The sequence below is a fragment of the Anas acuta genome, chromosome 12 (genome assembly GCF_963932015.1).
Source record: "Anas acuta chromosome 12, bAnaAcu1.1, whole genome shotgun sequence".
NCBI lineage: Eukaryota > Metazoa > Chordata > Aves > Anseriformes > Anatidae > Anas > Anas acuta.
The window spans coordinates 7158835-7181650 of NC_088990.1; the positions used below are offsets into that span (position 1 = coordinate 7158835).

At 41.4% G+C, this 22816-nt stretch overlaps 1 protein-coding gene across 19 annotated transcripts in view; it reads left to right on the top strand.

Annotated features, from left to right (window-relative positions):
- AKAP13 (A-kinase anchoring protein 13) overlaps positions 1-22816 on the top strand; it is a 216912-nt gene that overhangs the window by 165139 nt on the left and 28957 nt on the right. For 13 of the 19 annotated variants that reach the window (XM_068696270.1, XM_068696269.1, XM_068696267.1 and 10 more), the window contains 8 exons: positions 51-104; positions 3333-3395; positions 5775-5958; positions 7195-7303; positions 12245-12370; positions 16183-16225; positions 16976-17081; positions 22239-22410. In XM_068696270.1, the coding sequence (XP_068552371.1) occupies positions 51-104; positions 3333-3395; positions 5775-5958; positions 7195-7303; positions 12245-12370; positions 16183-16225; positions 16976-17081; positions 22239-22410 (857 nt within the window). The remainder of the gene's footprint in view (positions 1-50; positions 105-3332; positions 3396-5774; positions 5959-7194; positions 7304-12244; positions 12371-16182; positions 16226-16975; positions 17082-22238; positions 22411-22816) is intronic. The other 6 variants (XM_068696277.1, XM_068696279.1, XM_068696280.1 and 3 more) reach the window with 3 other exon arrangements.

The following is a 22816-nucleotide window of genomic DNA, read 5'->3' on the forward strand; positions in this document are numbered from 1 at the left end:
TCATTTTGTTCCATCCGAGTGTCTGACCACTGTCCATGATTCATTTTCAGTTCAATGCGAGTTCTGGGGGATGGTATAAAGAAGCCTCCCATTCATAGGAGAAGGTACAAAGCCAGCTAACGTGACTAACTGTTTGGTGTTTGAGTGTCTACTAACCCCATACCATCATCCTAGTAAACCTGGGACTAGTCCCTACCTCTCAGAGCATTCCTGGTAGAGTTGTACCCCCTGCTTGGCTGCCTTCCCTCTCCAGCCTGACCCACGGCAATTTTTCTGACCTGCAGAGCATAATCTCAAGCTGTTTTCTCTAGAACGATGTATTAATAACCTGAAGACATCTCAGAACTCATATTTTAAGGCTTTGGCATGAGTAAGGTTTGGGCTGTATTAAAATAACTGTTTACCTGGAAGCGTGTGCCTGACTTGTACCTAAAGCACGTCCGAGACTTGTGCCAGGGCGTGCAGGAGGGGCACCTGGAGAGGGGATGCACCGAAGCGATCTCAGAGGTACAGAACGCTCTGTACGTCTGCAGCTTCTTAACCTCAAAGGCTTTCATTTTGCTCTTTTGCTGTTTTTAAAATCATCTCCTTAACATACAGAAAGTGTTTTTTTCGTTACTTCCACGCATTTCCTGGTGTGTAGCACGCTTTCAGTTCCTCGCCCATCACGCAGGTCTGTATTTTCACATAACCTTTCAGCTGTCTCCTAACACAGAAAATAGAACGCTGAATTTTTGACTCAGCAGCCCTGCAGATTGGCCACATCTATACGTTTGTAGGTTACCAAAAAAAAAAAAAAGAGAGAAGTTAACCTCTCCCCTTCCGGGGTTCAACCTCTTCTGGTCTCACCCTAGCCTGCAGCTTCTCCTCCTGCAGCAGGTTAACTGAGGATTTCTCTTCCCTTGAAATGGCTGCGGTTGGTTACCTGAAGTGCGTGTTAGCTGTGTGCGTAAACAACCTACTCTATTTCCACAGATGGAAAAAATGTTTCTAGGGCCTTACCATGCATCAGCATAAATGAAGCCACATGAGCAGGGCTGTACAGTTCAGGAGAGGGCTCTTAAAGGAAAGGCACAAGAAAGAACATGCTTTTTTACTTCTAAGAAGCCACTTTATTTGCATTGCTCTGCTCTGGAGATAGAAGCGCAGCGCTCATCTTCTCAGCTCATGCAAATGAACATCTTTTTAGCATTTGGCTGTTAATGCTACCACAGCTCCTACACAGGAGACCTTGAGTCATAATGTCCTGAAACGGTGAACTCGTACGTAAAGTCACGAAAACGTCTCAAAGAGGCAACCTAAAATACCTGGTCAGTTTTGAGAATGTTGTGATATCCCATTCTCTTATTATTTTCTGGCCTCCCAACCATTTTGATATTATCTAACACCAGTTGCAGAGCAGGAGCCCGAAACTAATTCCATCAGTTTGTGCTCTCACACGAGGCTGTTGTACATAACAGCTCTCCCTCCTCCCCACGTCTTTTTCTGTAAAGGGTTTTTGCATGCTATACAGTGATCTTGTTCTTGTTTTTATGGTGTTGCCAACAGATTGTGGGTGGCTCACCAGGAGCATTATAATTCTGGAAGAGGCTGCTTTCCATAGCCCTTGCCAAAAGGCCTTTATCCTTCCCTGAGATCTTCCACCACTTCCTGGCCTCCTTCTGCATGTATGCACAGCTCCTCTCCCTCCTCTCCTCTGCCTCCCTTTCCTGCAGTTTTAGCACTCGGTGTTGTCGCTGTAACTTTTAAAGTGCTCTATCAGTTGTAAATGATATATAGTTTATTTAATGAGGAGAATTCTCTCTTCTTCAATTCTGAAGTGACCACACAAAATTGCTGACTTCTGCACACAAGTCAGTGGCAGGAGGTGACAGCTCCAAGGGCCCAGCAGTGTCATGGCCACAAGCAGATGGCTGGGGGGAGCAAGAAAAGCAAGGGTATGGTTGATACCTTCCTTGAGATACCTTGGTGTAGTTGATCATGAAAAAGTCCTTGAAATATTGGCATGTGATGGGAAGGTCTTCACAGAGAATAGTTTAGGTACCGAGCTGAGAGCTACCAGTGAAGAGCACCTGGAGCACCTGGGTGCAAAACCATAGGTACTTCAGAGAGGTCCTCACCCAATTAACATCCTTAATAAAGCAGGTAGTAATTATCTGCACTCCAACACTGAATACCAGCCACCAAATCCTTCCTGGATGTTTTCAGGATTGTGCTGTGTGTGGAACCAATCCAAGGACTTGGCAAGTGACAGATGTAGTCGGTGGCTTTAAACCTTCCTTTATGCCATCTGAGGTTTCTGGCGTTCACAAATCCTGGCCCAGGGATGCTTCAACTTGTGCTGCTCATTTTGTAGGCTCCTAGCCTGGAGCAAAGCGTGCTCTGGCCTCGTCCTTTCCATGCGTGGATCAGATGCCAGGGGCTGGGAGCAGGACTGGTGCAGCACTGCGTTGGCAGATCTGTGCTGATGCAAAATTTCCTTCTGATGGGTACATTTCCTGGACAGCTTTTCCAGTATTTAGGGGTCTTTTGTATGCCATAGCTGACAAGAAGATTGACTTCTTTGTGTCTGCAAAACCTGCAATTGACCCATGAGATTGCAGAGAAAAAATAACAAAAGCAGTATTTAAAATGACAACCAAAATATTTGCATTCTGTATTTGCATTGCTTATGTCTTTCCTGATGTAACTTGGGATTCTTTTGGGGTATGGGAGCTGAAAGGTTTTCTAGTCAAAGCACTGCTTGAAGGACCCTGATTTGAATTAATCCCAAGTTAATAGCAAGACAAGCTGTTTTTTTTCTCCCCTCTTTCGCTGATTTGCTGTGCAGCTTTTCAGAATGTAACTCTCCATCCTTACTTTTCCCAAGTGTAGCCTGAAGTTATTAATTCTTGTATGGAGGGCATTACGTGATTAAATATTTGTAGGGGGTTCTTTTCCTGGTTTTGGAATGAGAGGTACCAGAAAAATACTAATCATGACTAACACAATGGCTGTGTGATTACTTATGCAAAATTGGCTTTGGTGTGTTTCGGCCCTGTGTTTCCCCAAAACATCTCTCCCCACAAGGAGCAGTTTCTCTGGTCCATTGTATACTCACGGGTGGGATGGGTTTGAGGGAAGTACAGGCTGTCCTGCTACCCGTTTGGTGTGTTCTGGCAGCCAGAAATATATTTATTAGCTACTGCATCATTTCTGAGTTATTTGTGTGTGTGTGTGTTTGGTTTTGTTTTAAGATATTGAAGAGTGAGAGTCTTTTAACATTCCCCTGTTCCGTAACAATCCAATAATCACCGCCCTTTTCCTTTCTTTGCCTCTTTTGATGTTCCCAGTTTGAGCTGGTGTCCCTCTGGTGTACAGTTCACTGCCATGGTTCCTGACTTTAATTGTAGAAGGTATGGTATAAATAAATGTGCAGCAGCAGCAACGGAGCACCGCAAAAACTGTGTTGTCAGCTTTTCATGCAAAATCTTTTCCTCTGCTGTTCTGGCTAAAGTGTGCACGTGTCTGTTTGCTTCATCTGCTATTTCGGCAATTAGTCATGGTAATGGGTCTTCTAAACTGGGGTGCAGGTGAAGGTGGTGGCTGCTTTTCGTTGGCTTTGAATGTTCAAGAAGCCACGCTGTTGGTTTGAGCTGCTCTGCTCCATGGTGATTTTAAGATGCGTTTTTGTGCAGCAGTGATCGTAACAGTAATCGTGACAGCCAAAAAATCAAAATGAGAGTTACTGTGATTCAGCGCCGCTTTGTTCTGGGCAGATCTTGTAAAGGATTTAAGTTCATACAGACTTGCTCTTTGCAAAACGAAAGCTCCAGTTTCTTCTTCAAAGAGGCTGGTCATGTAAAATGTTAAAAAAACAATCCGATAACCACAGATGAAAATTTCCAAGGCACTCAATGTTTGCTCCTTCTGTAGAAAGTCCCAAAGTTGAGATTAATGCTTCCAGGTCAGATCTTCACCTGATTCTGTGATTTAATGCAATTGGAAGCCAGTCTCCCGGAGTTCATAGCTTCTGTTTTCCCCTGGCAGCTCTTGCTGGTAGTGGGTAAAGCTCTTAAAACCCTTTCTGAAGACTAGACACTGAGAAAGAAGTTAATCTGTCCTTCAAGTTATGGAATTAATTCCACTTGGGCTACATACCCTGACTAACAATTACAGGCTATTATCACCAACTCCTCGCTGCCTTATCACCCAGCTAATCACCTTGCAGTTTTGAGCTGACTTGTGTCACAACCAACTGCATTTTTTTCTGTACTATATGATGTCATTGTTCCTTTGGGGTAGGAGAACAAATGTTCCTGCACCCTAAATAACTGGTATCAATAGGGCTGATTTCTCTTTGCAGGTATCTTAGAACAAGCCTTATAATGCCTGTTATCGATACACAAAAATCAAAATCTTCCTAAAGCAGATTAAATTGTAAATGCCTTGACCAGTCTCCTTCTTGTTAATCAGCATGAAACAAATCTCAAGAGAAATCACTAAATCTTCTTTCTCAAGGTTTATTGCAAATTTTGCTTCTAAGTTGCCTATTTATCAATATGCTTCAAAATGGACTCAGAACATCAATCACTACTGTGCAAGTCTACCTGAATTTAAAGCTCCTCTGGTTGTTTAAATAATCTGTACAGTCTGCAGTGTGTTTTCCCCTTCATATGTTTGTGTTAGCTTGCTGGCCACTTTGATGTCAATATTAGCCTCAAGCCGGGGTATATATTCAGGGTATTCCTGGCTTCAGACTAACAGCACTTTGTGAACATAAGGTCAAACATCAGCCGTAGAGGTGTCCAGGGAGGTGAATCCATAAAGTGTGCACATTAACCCCAAACAGGAATGGCAGTGGGGTTATGGATCTTGGCAGGAGGAGCATGAGGGTGAGAAGCAGAGTATGAGGGTTAAGAGAGATCAGATGGAGACAGTCATGTTTATAAAAGGAGTTCTTTGGTGTAGGTGAAGAGAGGGTGTATTAACTTTATTTTCTGTAGATGTCACTTATCTATGAGCAGCTTCTGTCTCTACAGAGGCTGTCCAAACCTTTTATAACTCCCATGTTCTGCAAGCAAAAGTTTGATATTTTGATTGTCACTGAGTGATTATGTCTGGCTCCATTGGACAGACCTAGCTTCATCATCAAATGATAAAATAACATTGATTGGCTCGTGGAGACAACATTTATTGAATTTTAAAAAGAGAGAGAGAGGCAGAGGAAGAAAATAAGAAGGGAGAAAAGAAACCAGCTTTGGCAGAAAGACATTATTGGCGCCAAAGCTTTGTGCAGTGACAAGTGCTAACTAGATTCAGATGATATGTCTGCAAAGATGAACATTGCGTGCAGCCCAGTGCTGATTTTGTGGCTGCTGTGAGGGGTGGTGGACCAACGCAGGCACTGTTGTGCTATGCAAGGTAGTTTAGTTTGGGTGGCTTTATTCCCAGGGGGAACCTGATACCAAGCCGGCAAATAGAATATGTAGAAATACCAAAATTTGTGGAAGCAGTGTTTCTATTCTGCTGTGCACCACTCAAGAAGAAAAAAGAGAAAGCACTGGGCAAGTCCATTGACCCAGGAGTTGAAGGGTTCTCAAGCAACTGCTGTGTCTCATTAGAAGCACAAGATGCTTCTGAATACAACATAAATATAAATCCCTCCCCTGCTATCTGCACTCAGTCATTAACAAGTAACATGCTGAGGAATAGCATCAGTGTTTCCATGCACACTTCAGCTAGTGACTGCGTTCTGAGTTTGTCAGGATCTAACCTGCATGGTTTCTCTTCAGTTACAGCCTAGAAGGTCTTGCTGGAGATGCTGGTGAAAGCAAGAAGCCCTCTGCAAACTTGGAGGCAGCTTCTCTGAGCTCCAAAGACCTCAGACGGAGTCCACTTGCCAGCAACCAGTGTGGGTCCCTGGTCTTGCTCACCGAAGAACTTGAGCAAGGGGAAATCAGAGACTATGATCGCCAGGTAAAGCTGTCCAACTACTATTAGATCGCTAGGAAATTCTACATCACACTTTTAAAAGTCATTTTTCAAAGTGACAGTGAAGGCTTTCACCCTGTATGTGTAATATTATTCAAGTTTTCATTCTTAACACAGAGGAATTTTCACTTTGTTCAAATTTTCTACTTGATTCTTTGGGGCAGCGTGGTTGATGGGAGAACTCTCAGAGTGGAGAACAAGAATCTTGCTGGTTTTCTTCCACTGATTGTATGTATAATCATGGGAAAGTTAGTAACTTTTTAGCATAGATATAGTGCTATTTTCAATAGCAGGTGTTGTAAGAGTTCAGCACTTAATGCTTATGTAGTCTTTTGTTGTTCTGAAATGCAAGTACCAAGTAGTAATTTATCTGTCAAAGTTTTAAGGTTTATTTTCCTATTTTAAGAGGAAAATGAAGTTGTTTTTTCTTTCATAGACATAACTAGAATGAAAAGGCATATTATTATAAGCAACAGTTAAGCAAAATGTTAATTGCACATGAAGCAAATTTAGTGTGATCTCTGGAGCAGGGGTCTGTGATAGGTATTAAGGACAGATGGGTTAAAGATGTTATGAGTGTCTCTGTTTATTTTTTTAAAAGAAGCAATTATGGTCTTAAATACTTTAAATACCCTGGATTTCTGAGCCTGATGCTTCAGCTGTAGGGCTTCCTGGGTACCTGCCAGAATCATTAGCCTGCCAGCCTGTTTACCTCGTAGAGTCACTGCAGTGAGTGACACATCAAGGCAGTAAATGGGCCTTACAAGATCTGACCAGTGACAGCTGGTATGTCAAGGCTCTTATGTCTTCTCTTGCATGGAGGAATGGCATTTTTGAGGAGCACAGTTAAAAATTAGATTTTTTACCATGTTGCTCCACTGAGGAGCTGGAATCACAACAGTAATTTCCGTGGCCATCAGACAGTTAACAACATCCACTTTATAATATCTTACAAGACAAGCAAGAAGCCAGTGTCTCTGTTCCAAAAGTAGTTGCCTTCCACTGAAAAGACAAAACAAAATGTTGCATTTCACATCTGTGATGCTGCTTGCATTTTTTGTTTTCTTGCATTTTTCACCTATTGCCTTATACTGGGATCATTTAAATATTCACTGTTCAATAGTGTGAATTTTCGTAAATAGGAACACTTTAGTTTTGCAGTTGGGATGCTGATGCTGTGCTTGACATATTTGCCCAATGTTCTTATTTTCTGTTCTGCAGATGCATCCAACCTCACAGCCACAAGGATTTAATTTCTGTACTTCATCTGTTTCATCACCACTGACCAAATCTGTGTCTCTAATGTCAATTAGTAAACCAGCGCTGGACAGTGAGTAACACAGTTTTCCCTTATGCTTATCTATTTTGTCATGTGCAATATCTACCTACCTTCCCAAGGCAGAATTTACTAGTACTTGCTCTTTCTCACTGATATGATGTGAAATACCTGTTTTCACTGCAGCATGGAATTGTGGGTGGAAGACCAGAACTTGTTCAGCTTAGTTCCATCTTTTTTTATTCACAATATATCCCTGATGTTTCTGATTCCATTGGCTTTGTTTCTTAGACTACTGGTGTGAAAAGTGTGATTGACTGAGTTTATTGTTAAAACAAAAAAAAGTATGTTTGAATTTTGCACCTTTTCAGAATTTCTTCCTTTGATGTTGAGGTAAATTCCACTTGAGATCTTCTATTCCTACTTCGGGATTCGTTTTAAAGTAGATACATGCCTTGGTCTCCTTGGGGGAGTTTGTTGCTGTTTCTTTTATTTGAGATAAATGTTTTGGGGCAGATGGGTGTAATTTACTGAATCTCATTCCTGAAGAAAATAACAAAAGTTGATTAGGGGAAATTTTTCAAATTAGTTTAGCGTAATTGAAGCAATAAAAAACACTTAATTTTGCAACTTCGTTGAGTTGATTCTTTCAGCTGAAAAAAAGTCATTCAAAAGCTGCAGCTGGATGTGCTTAGGAAGGGCCATGTTACACATGCTTTCATTTTATTAATTGCCAGCCAGAAAATATTGACTTTTTAGATCAGATCTTGTCAGTCAGTGATGATTCCTGAGCTTTTCCTCTTTACTGATGTGCTTCTTTCTTTGAGTTATGAGATACAAGTCTTCTTGCTGTTGCATGCGATTAGGAGCACAGGGCAGCAGCCTGGTTGAGGGCTCGCCGGTGCCAGTAGGTGTGATTAGCACAACCTTGCTTCCTTCACAAAACGAAACCACCACCTTCTTTTTGTGGTTAGTTAGCCAAGCATCTCTCCGTTAAGTCAGCAGATGGCTTTACATGGTGGTTGGATGCCCTCAGTTTAGTCACTGAGATGCATCCTGGTACTGTGCTGCTGACATTAGTGACAAGCTGTTAGCTTGAGTGGAGAAATCAGGTGCAAACGGAGCGGAGTGGAGGAACCACAGGTTCTGCAAAGCTGAACGAGGAAAGGTACTGCAAGGAAAGGCGTTTTGTTCATTTGGGAGGCTTGCTGAAAGAAGCTCACAGAGATTGTGTTTCGTAGGAGACGTTTCTAAATTCTTTGCCATCATTCTTCGATGATTAATAAGCATGTGCTCTGACGGATGTGGCCCCAGCAACAGTAACCAAAACACTGGCAGATCTGTCCCATGAAAAGACCGGCCCCTGCTCCGTACCGTGGCGCGCCCTCTTTCCTCCTGGTGTTGAAGGCCTTCATTATTTATTATTTTTTTTTTAAGCAACCAATTTCTTGGCATTGCATCCAGTTGCTAACCAAACACTGTAAATAACTCTGCTAACTCCCAGAAAACACGCGCCCCGGGGGCTGAGAGCACCCAGCAGGCTGATGCTTTTCTCCCTCTTGCTTGAGAGTTTCCTTCAGGCTCGCCAGGGAAGCTATGACAGTGGAGGTTTCACAGAATGGTTGAGGTTGGAAGGGACCTCTCGAGGTCATCTGGTCCAGCCCCCTTGCTCAAGCAAGGCCATCTAGAGAAGATCACCCACAAAGCAAGTCCAGGGGTTGCTCGAGCGCATATCCAGAAAATGTGCCTGCACCATTTCCAGGATTTGGGCCACTGTCTTGGAATATGACAAATTACCAGCCTGGCACTCTTTTCTGGCAAGATGACTCACATTAAAAACATCATCAAAGCCTGAGCTGGTGGTAGACAAGTTAGATTATCCCATCCACAAGGACTGTGGAAGAAATAGCAGGGTTAGTCTTCTGCTTTGGGGTCTTCTGCTGTGAGTTTTGGGTGCTGGAGCTAAAAATGACTAATGCTTCTGTGTGCGTTACTGTTTCAGTAGTTAGTTTGCAACACCTCAGGAGGGCCTCATTTTTATAGGAAGATGGTTTCTAAAAATTGCTGCATTTTGAGGTAGTTGAAGTGAGCATCCAAAAGGATTACTCACCTTGAAAATTTAGGTTACAGTCTCTTCCTAACTCAGACGCTTTACTAAATTTGGAAGCTTTTTGGTAAATCATTCCTCTTTAGTCACTTTGAAAGAGGAATAGGGTTTCTGGATTGAGTTGTGATCATGAATGCACTCAAAGCAGCTTAGAACCTTATACAAGAAGGTCTGGGAGTCTGAACTCTCCTGTATCACCTACCTTTGACATTCGTTTTATTGCAGCAGAATACTTCAGAGCTGTGCAAGAAATCCTTGATTTCATGGAGATATATTCTAGGAAAACTAAATTATTATTCTAGGAAAACTAAATTATCAATGTTTCTACATTTCACTTACATAAATTTATGGTAGGTAATGAAAAAAAAAATCCCCAACCCCTTTAAATATGTCTGGATGAGAAGAAAGCAACGTGTTTTGCACAAAAGCTTTGAAAATTAAATCCAGTCGAGTAAACATATGGAGTGCTTTCTGTTATTGTTCCCATATATTGCTCTAAGTATTGAGGCAGAAGCAGTTTCCAAGACTGAGTTTCTAACCCACACTCCCATCTGATGTCTCAAATGTTCCAGGAGTTGCTGTGGCCATTCACTACTGTTAATTCTTTAGCATTTTATAGAGGGAGGTCACGAGCTGTTGGCTGGAGCGCTCGGAAGACTGCTTTCAGCTTTGGAATAGCAAATTTCCAGTGTGGAGCATTGTTATAAAGCCAGGAACTGCTATAAATAAAATCACTGAAATGGAAGTTGAATTGAGCTGTGCTGGAGGAGGTTGTTCTATTTACAGTAAAGTATTATTGTTCATCTTGACTTTTAGTCTAAATAGACAGTAGACTACAGAAGAAAGAAAGCAGTGTTGCCTAGTCATGTTCTTCAGATGTTGGACACCAGAAGATGTGCTTTGAAAAACAGTCTAAACAAAATAAATGCATGAAGTCTTTCCAATTAAGAGTTCTTCACTCTAAATGCCTTTCACTAGGTCCAAATCTAGGGTTGCTCTGCTTAACAAAAAAAAAAGGATGTACATGAATTGAAAAACTGTGCATATACTTTTACCTAAACTTACTAGGTGACTGGCATTTATGACTGATGGCTGAAAGAAATTTTCAGAGGAGTGAGCTTTGTGTTGGTTGCATTGCATGAAGATTCTTCAGATAATATTTTTATATTTTGATTTCAGTTTTGGGGTACGATATCAGCAATTCAGAAACTTCTTACTGTTTTATTGTTTAAAATTCATTTTCTTTTATTATACAAAAATATCTTATTGTCTGAAAGGATATGTGTTTGTTCAAAGGGAGTAATATTTGCTACTTCTTTCCTTTGGAAGTCTTAAACTGATAAAATCTTTAACTTCTTCTACCTGTTGTGCAAGCAAATTAGTTTATTCATTACATGGAATGGCTTGAAAACACCTGAATGTATGCAGTAAAGGTATTTGATGTAGGTGCTTAATGAAGATGTGTTCTGCCCCTAGATCAGACCTGTCCAGGGGCAGAGTTTCCCCAGCCCTGTCCCAGTCATCTTTCCCAGGGACACCTCAGCCCTTCCCCTTTGTAGTGACTCACCTGCATGACCAGAAAGCAGATGTCCCCAGAGCATTGGGGTGATGGGTATCCAGCAGCCTGATGTTTGTCAGATCACAGCACAGAAGTTTCCACCTGGGGTTGCATGATGAGGAGGTTTGGAAAGTCCAGTTCTTGGATATCTCCACGAGAGGTGTTTAGCAATTTCAATTGAAAAAGGGACTAGTTAGGTCCTACATCTCTTTTATGAGAAACTGTACTTGTAAAGAATTTTTGCAAGGATGCTGCTATGTGAGCACTGCTCTTAAAATAAATTACTTTTAAACAGGAATTGCAGTAAAACTGTTTTTTAATTTGCAATTTTTTTCAGATGAGGCCATAAACAAATAGCAGGAATTCTTGGAAAAGTGCGTAGCAATGGTAGATAAATATAACTTCAGAAATTGACATGAGTAGAAGGCAGAGCAATAAGATTTAAAAATAATAATAATAAAAAAATGAACTTATTTCTATTATCCCCCCGATAATGGGAGTTTTGATGTCACAGCCTGATTGCAAAATTTGGCACTGTACTTGGTAGACTGCTAGGCAAGGGCTGGACAGGATGCAGAGGGGCTTTTCTCATGTTTAGGCAATTTCTTTAAAACAAGGACTGTGAGTTTAAGTAGAAGGCAGTAGAAGAGATGGTTGTGGGGTTTTTTTGTTGTTGTTGTTTAGTTTTGTTTTTAGTTTTATGTTGGGGAAGAAAAGAAAGGAAATTTTGGTCTCTTAGTTTTAAAGCAGAAAGTTTTGAAGGACGTAACGTTACCAAAATGTTGTGTCTTTCTTTAAGAGGTAGAAGCAGCAAGAACTTCTACAGGTGGATTAAGTCAATATTTCATATAAAGTATCCTTGCTATACGCAGCAGCTTCGGTGTGTTATTTAACTGCAAAAAGCACCATTAAATAAATGTCTTGAGTTGTTTTAGTTTGATTCCCTGGCAGTTATTTCAGTGAGGCAGATGCCCTTTGTCCAGAGATCCACTAAGTTACTGGTACTTTGTTTGGGAAAATCACTGTTCTCATGTAAATCTTCATTATAAGTTCCTATAAAAATATGCCAGCAAAATGTAATGAAAACATTGGACATTGAGTTATGCATGCAATAAGACCTGCATCCTCTGAGGCCTGCATCCTCCAAACCTGCATCCTCTGGAATTTGCACATTCTTAATTCTTTGTTTCTCGTGCCTTTTCTGAAGCCAGATGCTTTGCAGACGTTTCCTTTGCTTTGGTTCTAGTTTGCTTTGGCTGCTTCCTCTCCTTTTTGTTATTAAATACATTTTCAAGCATGCTCTAATGTCTGCTGTTAACCCACTTCTCAGCCCAGGGCCGGACTCGACCATCGAGACGGATCTCCTTCTCCTTCAGCATCTCTCCACTCATTCCTAAGTCTAAAACTCTCTTTTCTATTGGCTCTTCTTCCAGTGATGAGGAGGAGGAGTTGGATAGTAAGTAATTGTTTTCTGTGCATTGCAGCCATTATGGGTGGAAACAAAGGGAAATCTGTTTTTCTGCTTCAAACCTTGAAGTTTCACCTTGCAAACACCAATCTAACCTCTCCATTGCATGATGTCTAACAGCAGTATCTTAGTCCTGTAACTGAATGCTAACTAATGGCAGAATAAAAGGATTATAATCCAAAGAGTCTTGTACGGCAGTGCTGTCAAATCTCATCTGGTTAGTTTTGGGTCTGTATCCATTTGGCAAATGTTACCATCTGCCACTCTGATTGGCAATATTGTCATAACCTTTGTATAAAAATTAAAGTATTTGTCTTAAGATCATTTCAATGCATTGAGTTAGCAGGAGGGATAGATCCCTGCCCTCTGTATGTGAGAGTGGGTATGTTGCTTGGTGGGAGTAGGAAAGGAAGATAGAAAATCTGCTAGTAAATTCTGAAAATCTTAGCTACAACTTCACAGTTTCCCTGCTGAGCAAAAAACAGACATTGCAGCCAAACACTGTAAATTATCAAGGTGTTCATATTTAGGTCCTGATGTTGAAATTGGAATAATTTTGTCAGGAAATAGGCAAGTGCTATATGGTAGCTTTTCTTCCTGCTGTAAACTCCCCTGTTAAAAAGAAACCCCAGTAAGGCAGAACCTTGAATTTCAATTAATCATTTACCCTCCTCCTTTTTTTTTCTTTTTCTTTCTTTCTCTCTTTTTTTTTGTAAGTAGGCATATCAAAAATACTGAAGGTGCTTCCTCTTTCTTAAATGTGTTTTATTGGACTGCTGAAATAAACTGGAAGATAACTCTCTGCCTGTAGAGATCATTCAGAACAGCCTTGTTAGTTGGTTCAAAAACACCGTTTGCAAGGAAACCAGCCCCCATCTCTCGTACCCATACTGGGATGGGGGAAATTCCTTTCCCGTGCAACAGATTTTGGTAACTTCCTGAACTACAAAATCTCACACCACCAAATACCTGTTGGAGGTAGCTAAATTCTCCTCCTTTCCACTCCCAGCTTTCACTGTGGGCTTGTCCCTTGCTACAAGCCCTCTGCTCTTCCTGGGTGTCATACCACCTGCATCAATATTTAAGGTTCCTCCTCCTTCCCTTCTGCTCTGTCCTTCTCTTCTGCCTTTAACAAAAGGCACAGTTTGTGGTCCCCACAAAGTGAGACATGTCACAGTCCCACAGCAAAAAGTATTCTAAGCTAAACTTGTTGGTAGATTTATTTTAAGCATCCAAAGAGTTAAGTCATTCCTAATAGGTGAAGGCATTTCTGTTGGTCAGTGTTTATCCTTAATGCTCCTTAATGGAGCTGCTGTTACTGATGAGTATTTGAAGTAAAGTCAGATATTGTTTCCAACAAGAATGTTGCTTTCTTTGTTTGTGTTATTCCCTCATATTTGAGGGTACTGTGGTGACTTTATATAAAAGCTGGTTTAGCCACAGCTATTCATAAGACTGCTTTGGCAGTGGGCATTTTTCACGTAGTAATCCCAGACCAATTTATTTATTTGTTCACATTTTCAGGGTTCATTCCTTGTAAGAGGATGAACGTGTTAGTTTGATAGCATCATGTATATAAGACAGATTTCAGATATCTGGACAAGCCAGTATGCATTTTAGAAAATACAAGGTTATTGTTATGAAGCCTTTGGATTTCTTGTGCCACAGAAGTTTAAGAGCTGCCTATATGAAGGGGTTGCAAACTGGTTTATTTCATTCGCAATATGCTAGTCTTGTTGCTGCTTTCTGCACAATGGGTTTTGATGAATTATTTTAAGTCCAGCAAACGTGAAATAATTTTGATGGGTGATGCAAGAGATGTTCAGATAAGTACACCAAAATTTGGCTGCTAGCACAGAAGCATAGGGCATACATAGCAGTCTTGTATCCAAAGGCCAACTAACTTATTTTGTGGGCTGTTAGTTTTAGCATTTCAGTTTTGAACCTGGCCATGGCAGGAGATGCTCACCATGAAGGTGAGAAAATTTGTGCTTTTTTATGCTCATCTTCATGGGCTTTATAGCTTGCAGCACAATATTGATTGTATGATGCTAAATTATAACGTAAAATATGAAATCATAAACAGTCTTTCACTGTGTTTTTTGTCTGGATACATTTTGCCTACTGTCAAGAATCTCCCATTTCTACGATAAAATACTATTGCAGTAAAAGATATATAGCACATAATTGAAGATCCTGTGCAATGTGCTTTTTGAAGGTGCTGAAAAACAGGCACGAATATTGAATTATTACAGCTCTTGATTCAGTGCTTTGTATTTCTTACGTTAACTGCAAAGAAACAAAAGGTTTGTGGAATACTGAAATCCATTCAAATTGGGTAATCTATTAAAAAAGGAAAGAGTAAGAAGGCTTGACCCATGTAAAAGCAAACCAGAGCTGAAAAAGAGTCACAGGAGGGCTAACCAGGGACAGAAGCTGGGAGCCTGCAAATTACTTGTGTGATCTTAGCAGGCAGTTCGGTAATAAATAAGTACAAAAAAGGAAAGAAAGAAAGAAAAAAAAAAGAGGAATATAATCAGGAAATTAAAATGAAGACTTCATTCAATATATGTTACAATATTACTTAGATGTTTTAGGGATAGATCATTAATTAGATGAAAGATTTCGCAAGGGAGATATTGAGAGACCTCTAAGCCGGGATTAGGTAATGAGATGTGCCAGTATTTTAGCTTCTTAAAATAAACAAGTGATATTTCTGTCTCAGACTGTGCTGACACAATCAGCAATTAGGCAAATGTGTTTAGGATCACCAGGCATAATACTGTATGCACAGTTTTTCCGAATGTACGTTTGGATACAGGACCACCTTTACATCTGTTGTGAAGTGGCGTTTTCGCATTCAGCCGTAGCTTTGATATGTTAACAGAATTTGAAGCCAAGGGACTAGTTTTTGTACAATGCATATGCAGAAACAAAGTTGTGCTTCTTGAAGTTCAGTTGTGGCTGTGAACAGTCCTTGTAGCGAAGAGGTTTTTTGTTTGGTTTGTGCTTTGTTGTGTTTGGTTTGTGGGCTTCCTGACAGGCCCAGTTCCTCCAGAGAGACCCTTCTCTCCTCTGGATCATTTTGTCACGATTTTTCAGTATTCTTCAACAGTTCTGGTAAATGATATCAGCTACCTAATCTGCTCCAAATGTGTTAGGCAAGCAGGTTTCTTGTGGTATACAGAGAAATTGTGTCATTGGCAGGGCTTCGGCTGCATGTCGCAAGTCAGACTTTCCTCAAGCAGAGTTTTGTGTGACTGAGCTCTAAGTTGGTAACATTTCGTGGAAAATGGAATAAGGCTTCCCTTGTTTCCCGTATTCTTTATGAAGCGCTTCAGGATTTTGATGGGAAAATGAACTATAATTTTATCAAGCAGCAGACTTTTATACACGAATCCCGGATGTGCTGCACAATGGGTTCTTTCTAGTGGTGTATAAATAAAAGTATTGTGGCAGAATGATTCGCATTTCTACATATTGTGATTAAATTGGCAGTTCTGTATCAGATACCCTCATTTACTAGCAGAGTTAACAGATGCACATCCTTTGCTTGATAAATGAAGAATGATAAAAATACTAAGTAATCTTTCAACTCAGCATCTAATTTGAGATCACCTAAGGATAAGGGGAACAGACTTTATCCTGAGCACATGAAATCAATTCTAAGCACTCACTTCTGGTAAACATGTCCCTTTCCTCTTTAACTGTCCAAATATGCAAGCTGTGTTTTTTAAAACAGTGAGCTAAGGCAGACTGCAGCCTAACATGTCACCTCCCATCCTTTCACTCTTTTCCAGGTGCTCCGGCGTTCGGCGGCCCCGCAGGTTCCTTGGTGCAGAGGTATGGTTTTCTGGGGTTCCCCATCTCTTCTGTTGCTCCAATTTGGAAAACCGAAAGAATTCCTAGCAAAATCCCAAGTGTCCGGGTTGTGCAAATCTGTCCCCTATGGATATTTTAGATGACACGATATGAAAGTTGTCTGATTTAGGTCTTATCTCCAACAAGGCTTTGTGGTTTCTCCATAGATAATAGCACATCAGGCTATTTGTTATTCAACCATAGTAGTTTACCCTGACTTATATTTTACACTGGAAATAGTTGTTCCCGATTTTGGTCAAGTCTGTCTGTTTTACATTAATTATCATGGTTTTGTACCTCTCATTAAAGGACGTATGCATGTCTGTCCCTTCTGTCTGCTCCCAGCCTGAAATAGGCTGGGTGCTGACGATTAAATGCCGAGACTGATTGTATGTGCCCAATGGGATAGGCTGCCCCTCTAAATAGGCTCATGCTGCAAGCAGCTTACTCGTTATTTGGCCATTGGAGCAGCAGAGGGTGCTGTGGTATGGCTTGAGGATGGAGATTACTTAAAAACAGATAAAAGGCTTCCTTGAAACATGTGAGAAACTGATTGGCATTTTGCCTTTTTTGCCTTTACTTTGCAATCTCTGGTGTAACACTATAAAGCAATCCATGACCCTCTAGGATAATACATGCATTTGTCCTTTAAAAAAACATCTATCCACTTAATATATTATTTGGGAGGAAAAATTAAAAATAAAACCCAACCTTTTTCTTTTTTGATTTTAGCATATCTGAAGAGAGCAGCAGTGTCCCCTCTGGTAAAAGTGCAACAAAAGTCAGTCGTACCTTCAGCTACCTCAAGAATAAAATGTCCAGCAGCAAGAAAAGCAAAGTAAGTGCTTTTTTTTTTTTTTTTAATTTTTACAGCCATGAAATACCTATGGGTATCAGAGATTAATTTTGTATTTCAGTGTATTTCCATAGGGTGGTATTTATGTCTTTGCCTGACTTTCTTTTTCCTGTCACAAGGGGAGGATTTTCTGTGTGGTCGTAGAGAAGATCAACATGGGAAATGTCAGCAGCCCCAAATTAAAATGCATCCACGGCGAGGTTTCCTGTGCAATGTTTTTGCCTCTTTTCCCCACTGAATTGTGCTTCATTTATTATAGAGAATAGATTGTGCTCTGGCATGAGTTATGGTTTTGCAGTGACTGATGGGTCTAATTTTTGCAGAGCCTGAGAGGTGTTTAATAAAATGAAGACAGGAGCTGTAAGAAAGGACTGGCTGCCGAAGCTTGTATTGTCTTTCCCTTTTATTTCTACCTTTGCCACAAAGTTCCTGTGCACTGCTGGAGAAGTTGCTCAGACAGTGACCTTGAGAGATGGCCAATATTTATATTTTCTCCCTTTTCTGGAGGAAGTCCTTGAAACCCTAGGGTTGAATTTTCTGAAGGTTAAGTGCTTTCTCAGCGCAGCTGAATTTCCTGGGAACAGAACTGGCTATAGAAATAATTACATTAATGGTAAATACTTTGCTAAAACAGGCTGTTTTTCCCTTAGATTGTCTACTAAAGATGAATGGTTGTTTTGTTTGGTTGTTTTTTTTCTTGGTTGGATTTTTTTACTTGAATCTCAGCGCTGTTTACCATGTCTGACAGACAGAAGATAACACCATCTCACCTCACAGAATGCAACGTATATTATGCAGTTAACTGATGTGTAGTTACTGTGTTGGTAAGTGCTATTGGAGGGCCCCTGAGACATTAACTACATCTGATGAGAGTTTCAATAGCAAACAGGAAGCAAGGCACAATGCATGGTGCCTGTCACACAGTTAGGATTGGATGAAGTGTGTGTGGAGGGGAGGTGTCATGCTCTATCTGCACAAGCAAACTCCATTTTGCCGTTTCCCATTTGATCTTTCAGCCAGAGTGTTCCTGTAACATAGGGGGGGTTGTGTAGTGTAGAGGCAAGATGCTAATTTTGATAGATATTTTTAGAAGATTGCATCACATTTGCAATGAGTTATCAGCTGTAATGAGGTCAGTGATCCTAATGCACAGTTCCTCTTTATGGATCTGTCTTAAAAGACATAAACTGCAGCTGCAGGCAGTTCAGAGCTACTGCTGAAGAGTTTTAAAACAATGCTGTTTTCTGCTGTGAAGTACAACATCCAAAAAAGTGTTTGCACAAAGACTTCTATGCAAAGAAACCTCTATGCAAACCACTAGCGAGAAGTTGTGGGGCACATTGCACAGACTGTGCACAGGACTGGAAATTCATTCACTGCTTCTTGCAGTCTGGGTGCACAATCTCTAAGGCAAGAACTGGACATAAATAACAGATTTTGTTGGGACGGGTAAGAAAATACACCAGATACTTGCTTGCTCTGCCTTTCTTAAGTAGGTGCGGTCCGTTTATTTCACCCATTTCATGATTGTGTTTGAAACCGTTGATAAAACAAGAATCGTTCCAAAATCTCAACCATCATACATGCATTAAAAATCATAATACATAGCAGTTCTGATATTTTGTTAGCTAGAAAAACATAATGTCATTCAAATTACAATTTCTTGTCTGCTCCTGGTGGAACATATGCATTACACGCGCTTTTGGGCTTCAGCTGTACATTTGAATAATTCAACCTAAAAATTCTTGGGAACACTGAATTCTCAGAAGCTTTGAGGCTGGTTAAAAACTGTAAGAGTTAAAAAGAAAAACAGCAAACCTTGAAAGAGGAAGTTGGACAGGAAGAGTTGGTTTCTGCTGCTGTCTGGGCTGTCAGGAGAGAGAGAGAGAGGCAGGCAGGCTTCAAGTTCTTTCCAACTAGGTTTTGCTTTTCTCCAAACCTGGCTTCAGATATGCATAGTTTTCTAAGATTAACTGTAAAAATAAGGCACTTTTGAGAATACTAATGGCAGTGGCTCTTCTTGAAAATGAGTTTTGGAAAAGTTCTGTTTAAAAAAAAAAGGAAAAGAGGATGTTTGGGTATTAACTGTAGTGAGGATACTGGTATAAGCTTGTTTGTATTTACCCATCCACTTCATGTTATTTAGGGATTAGTCAGTGAGTCTTGCAATCAGTAGCATGCGCTGCCTCACGTTTGTAAAGTCTATAACTCTCTATATCCCTGTCTGTTAGAAAAGCATACTCGTTTTATTCATTTTGGTAGAGAGTTTCTGGGAAATGACGACATAAAAATTAGCGTGAGTAATGTCCCTTCTCCTTAACTTGCGTGGTTATTGGGCAGCGTTGTTCCTCCAGCAGTTTTAGTTCGTGGTAGGAGTTTTGAGTGTTCAAAGGGCTAGAAGAAGGGGACCTCTGCTGACCCACAGAGCAGGAGGAGTGCAGGTATATGAAGCCCTTCTCTCCAGGGAATCATCTGCCGCAATTTGTGGACTGAGGTACTACATAGCAGCAGTGAGGTTTGTTCAAATTTACTTTTTGTATATCCCAAACATCAAAGGGGGGTTGTTTAACCAATCTTTCTGCCTTTTAAAGGCGTGGATCCAAAAGGATTTATATCTTTGATGGTATTAATCCCATCCTTTCCTGCCCATACTTTCATTTGATTTTATTTTTAACAGTGGGAGCTAGGGCAGGGCAGGACGAAAGCAGCAGCAAAGTAGCTAATATCATCTTGGAGGAAGTTAGCGGCACTCGTCCCGCCTGCCCTCCTCCCCCTTTTGCTCAACTCCTCGCCGGCTGCCGTCCCCGGCGCCAGGGCTCTGGGCTGCCACCATGGGCTAGCTCTGCTCAAGAGCAGCTCTCTTGCCCCGGGGGAAGGATGTCAATAAAATGGAATCGATTTTCTGAAGTTCCCCAAATAACAGTGAAGCTGGTAGGACTTAAGCACTGGGAGGTAAGAGCTTCGTGGTTATTTTGCAGCAGGGCAGGCTGCTGCAGCACATCGGCTGTTATTTTGGGCTGTAAAACCAAGTTTCTTTACCCGGAATGTCTGTCGGTGCATGTCGGTGCAGCATTGCAATGTCCACCTCTGATACACCATTAAGTGGTGCTTTAAATCACTCTGGCAGCTCTGATAGAGCAGGACGATGTTTTTATTTTTACAGTCCTTTTTAAAAATGAGTTCCAGTAACTGTCACAGCCAAGAAATAAATAAATAAAATCTCGTTCTGAGACACTGTTTCAGTGTTGTCGCTAGCATCCACTGCATGAAGCTCACTGCTTGCTCCTTGGAGGTGGTGCAGCGTTTCCTGTTTCTCACTGGGCACTTTAGCTTTAACTGAAATGCTTTTTACAGTGATTTTTTTTTGATGAAACAATATTATTCCAGACTGCAGAATTGCTGGGCTTTGCAGTAAGCATCGGGTACAGCTGAAGCATAGCGTGATGAATCTCCTTTCAGCATGGTGTTTGCAAGATCTGCCTGGAGCAGTGGGTGATATTCTGTCCTGGGGCTTCACAAGTGCTGGCAATGGAGTTGGTTTGGTGCTGTCCCCAAGAGTTTCAGTTCTTGAATCGGGCTGGACCTGGTTAAAGGTGGCCAGGTCGGCCAACAGGGAGCGGGGCTGGGCAGGTTTGTATGGGATGACAGTGATGGCTGAAGGAGACAGAGATGTGCTGCAGAGCAAGCTCTTCCTTGCAGGTTTTCTGCTGCAGGCAGGATTATTTCATCCCAGAATGCTCTTATTTTTGTTTATTTGCAGGATGAAATAGCATTTGGGGTTGGTAAAGAGAACTCATGTCTGTGAGGCTTTGCAGGGAGAGACTGATGCTGACATTTTGCCTTGGGTCTGCTGGGAGAGGGGAGACTTCAGGCTAGGTTACTAATTATGTGAGCCTGTCATCAAAGGCACGAAAGTTTCTCTCCTGGTGGCTGCTGAGCTCAATAACTCTTTTAACTGCTTCATGGCAGTTGCTCACACAGGCTGCTCTGCGGCTCTCTGAAATTTAGGTTCCTCCTGTGACAGTATTTAGCAAAGAGCATGTGGCATATAAATAACAGAAGTCAAAGATAAGCGCACAGGAGCCTTTGCCAGTTCATGTTAAGCTTCTCTTTCAGATGCTGTGAAATCTTCAGTAATAGTTAAAATACAGACTGGGAGATGAATAGTGTGATGAGTGCTTTGTAGGGTGGTATATAGAAAAACATGGAGTCACTGTAATTCAAATTTGGAGATTTTCTGTGGAGTTTCCTTTAAAAATTATACAGTAAGCCATGTTTGGGAGACCTCCAAATCCATTAAATGTCACAAGAGACATTTTTAAAAATTTTTAGTAGCTAGCAAGTTTCTGTCTCAGGTAGGGATAGAAAGATAGGAAAAACTACTGAAAATCAGAGAAGTTGGCTGTGCTTGACGTGTTTCCAAAGACAGCTGAGCAGCTCAGAGGTGGAACTGTGGCTTCCGGAGGACAAGCTGATGTTTTCTGATGTTGCTGTTGTTCCTCAGTCTCTCTGTGATGCCATATTTCGAGGGTTTGTGAAAGATCATTTCCCCAAAAAGTATACTGGCTTCATGTATTCTCTTGGGGTGGCATGAAGCTGTTGAAGGTGTCAGAAGGAAAAAGGAGGTGGGAATAATCCAGCAGTGGTGCTGTACCAGCGCCTTGCTTTCTCCATTGCTCATGCAGTTGCAAAGCACAAGACTTATGATTGGCTTTAAAAATTAATCACGTTGCAAGTTCGATACACATTATACGTGGTGTTTTGTGTTTAAAAAAATCATTGAAAGTGATGAAGAGATCATTTAGAGCCTGGATGAAAAAAAAAGAACTAAGTCATTAAACCAAGCAAATGCCAGAAGTCAAAGTTGGAAGAAAATAGCTGCCTTCAGAGCAGGCTTGGTTTCATCTCCACTGGCAAGACACCCGTGCAGAGGGCCCTGCGAGTCACTGCTGTATTAATGCTCTTCCATGGGGGCCTTTAGCTGGTACTTTTAATCGAGAGCTATGCAGACACATGGCCATTGTTACGGTGTGCACCGATCGATATCGTCATAGCACTGAGGGCAAACACTGAAGAATTTGTAACTAGAGAATAGACCTCTGCAAAGTGACGAGGCATTTGTTCATTTTCTCTTGGCAGGAAAAGGAGAAAGATAAAGAGAAGACTAAAGAGAAAGACAAAGATTCCAAGGAGAAGGAAAAAGATAAGAAGCTGTTAAATGGACATCTCTTCACTGCAACCTCCGTTGTAGCCCAAGCAACCTGTTACCACTGTATGAAACCTTTCAACAAGGATTCGTACTACTGTGCAAGTAAGTCTTGTCTTCTCTCCTCCCCCCCCCCCCTTTTGTTTTTCGTTAAATCTGATGTGGGAAATGTGACCTCGGTGCCATATCGTTCTCACGCTTTTAAACACTGGTGACGTGGGGCAGGAGGGAGGCTTTGGAGCTGGTGATTCATGCCATGATGGGGTGCCTTGTGGAGCTGAACTGAAGTGAGTCATGGGTGCATGGAGCTGGCCTGCAGCCTCCTGCCTAGCCCGTGCTTGGACAGCGCAGCATCCCGCGGGGGTTTCTGCCCCTGCTTGTCGAGATGGATCAGTCAGATGGAGGACTTGGGTCATTTCAGCTGCCTGGTATGGTTTGAGGCTGAGGTGGTTCGTTAAAATTCATATGGGACAGAGAAAGCCACCTTGGATCATGGCTTTTATTGCCAGTG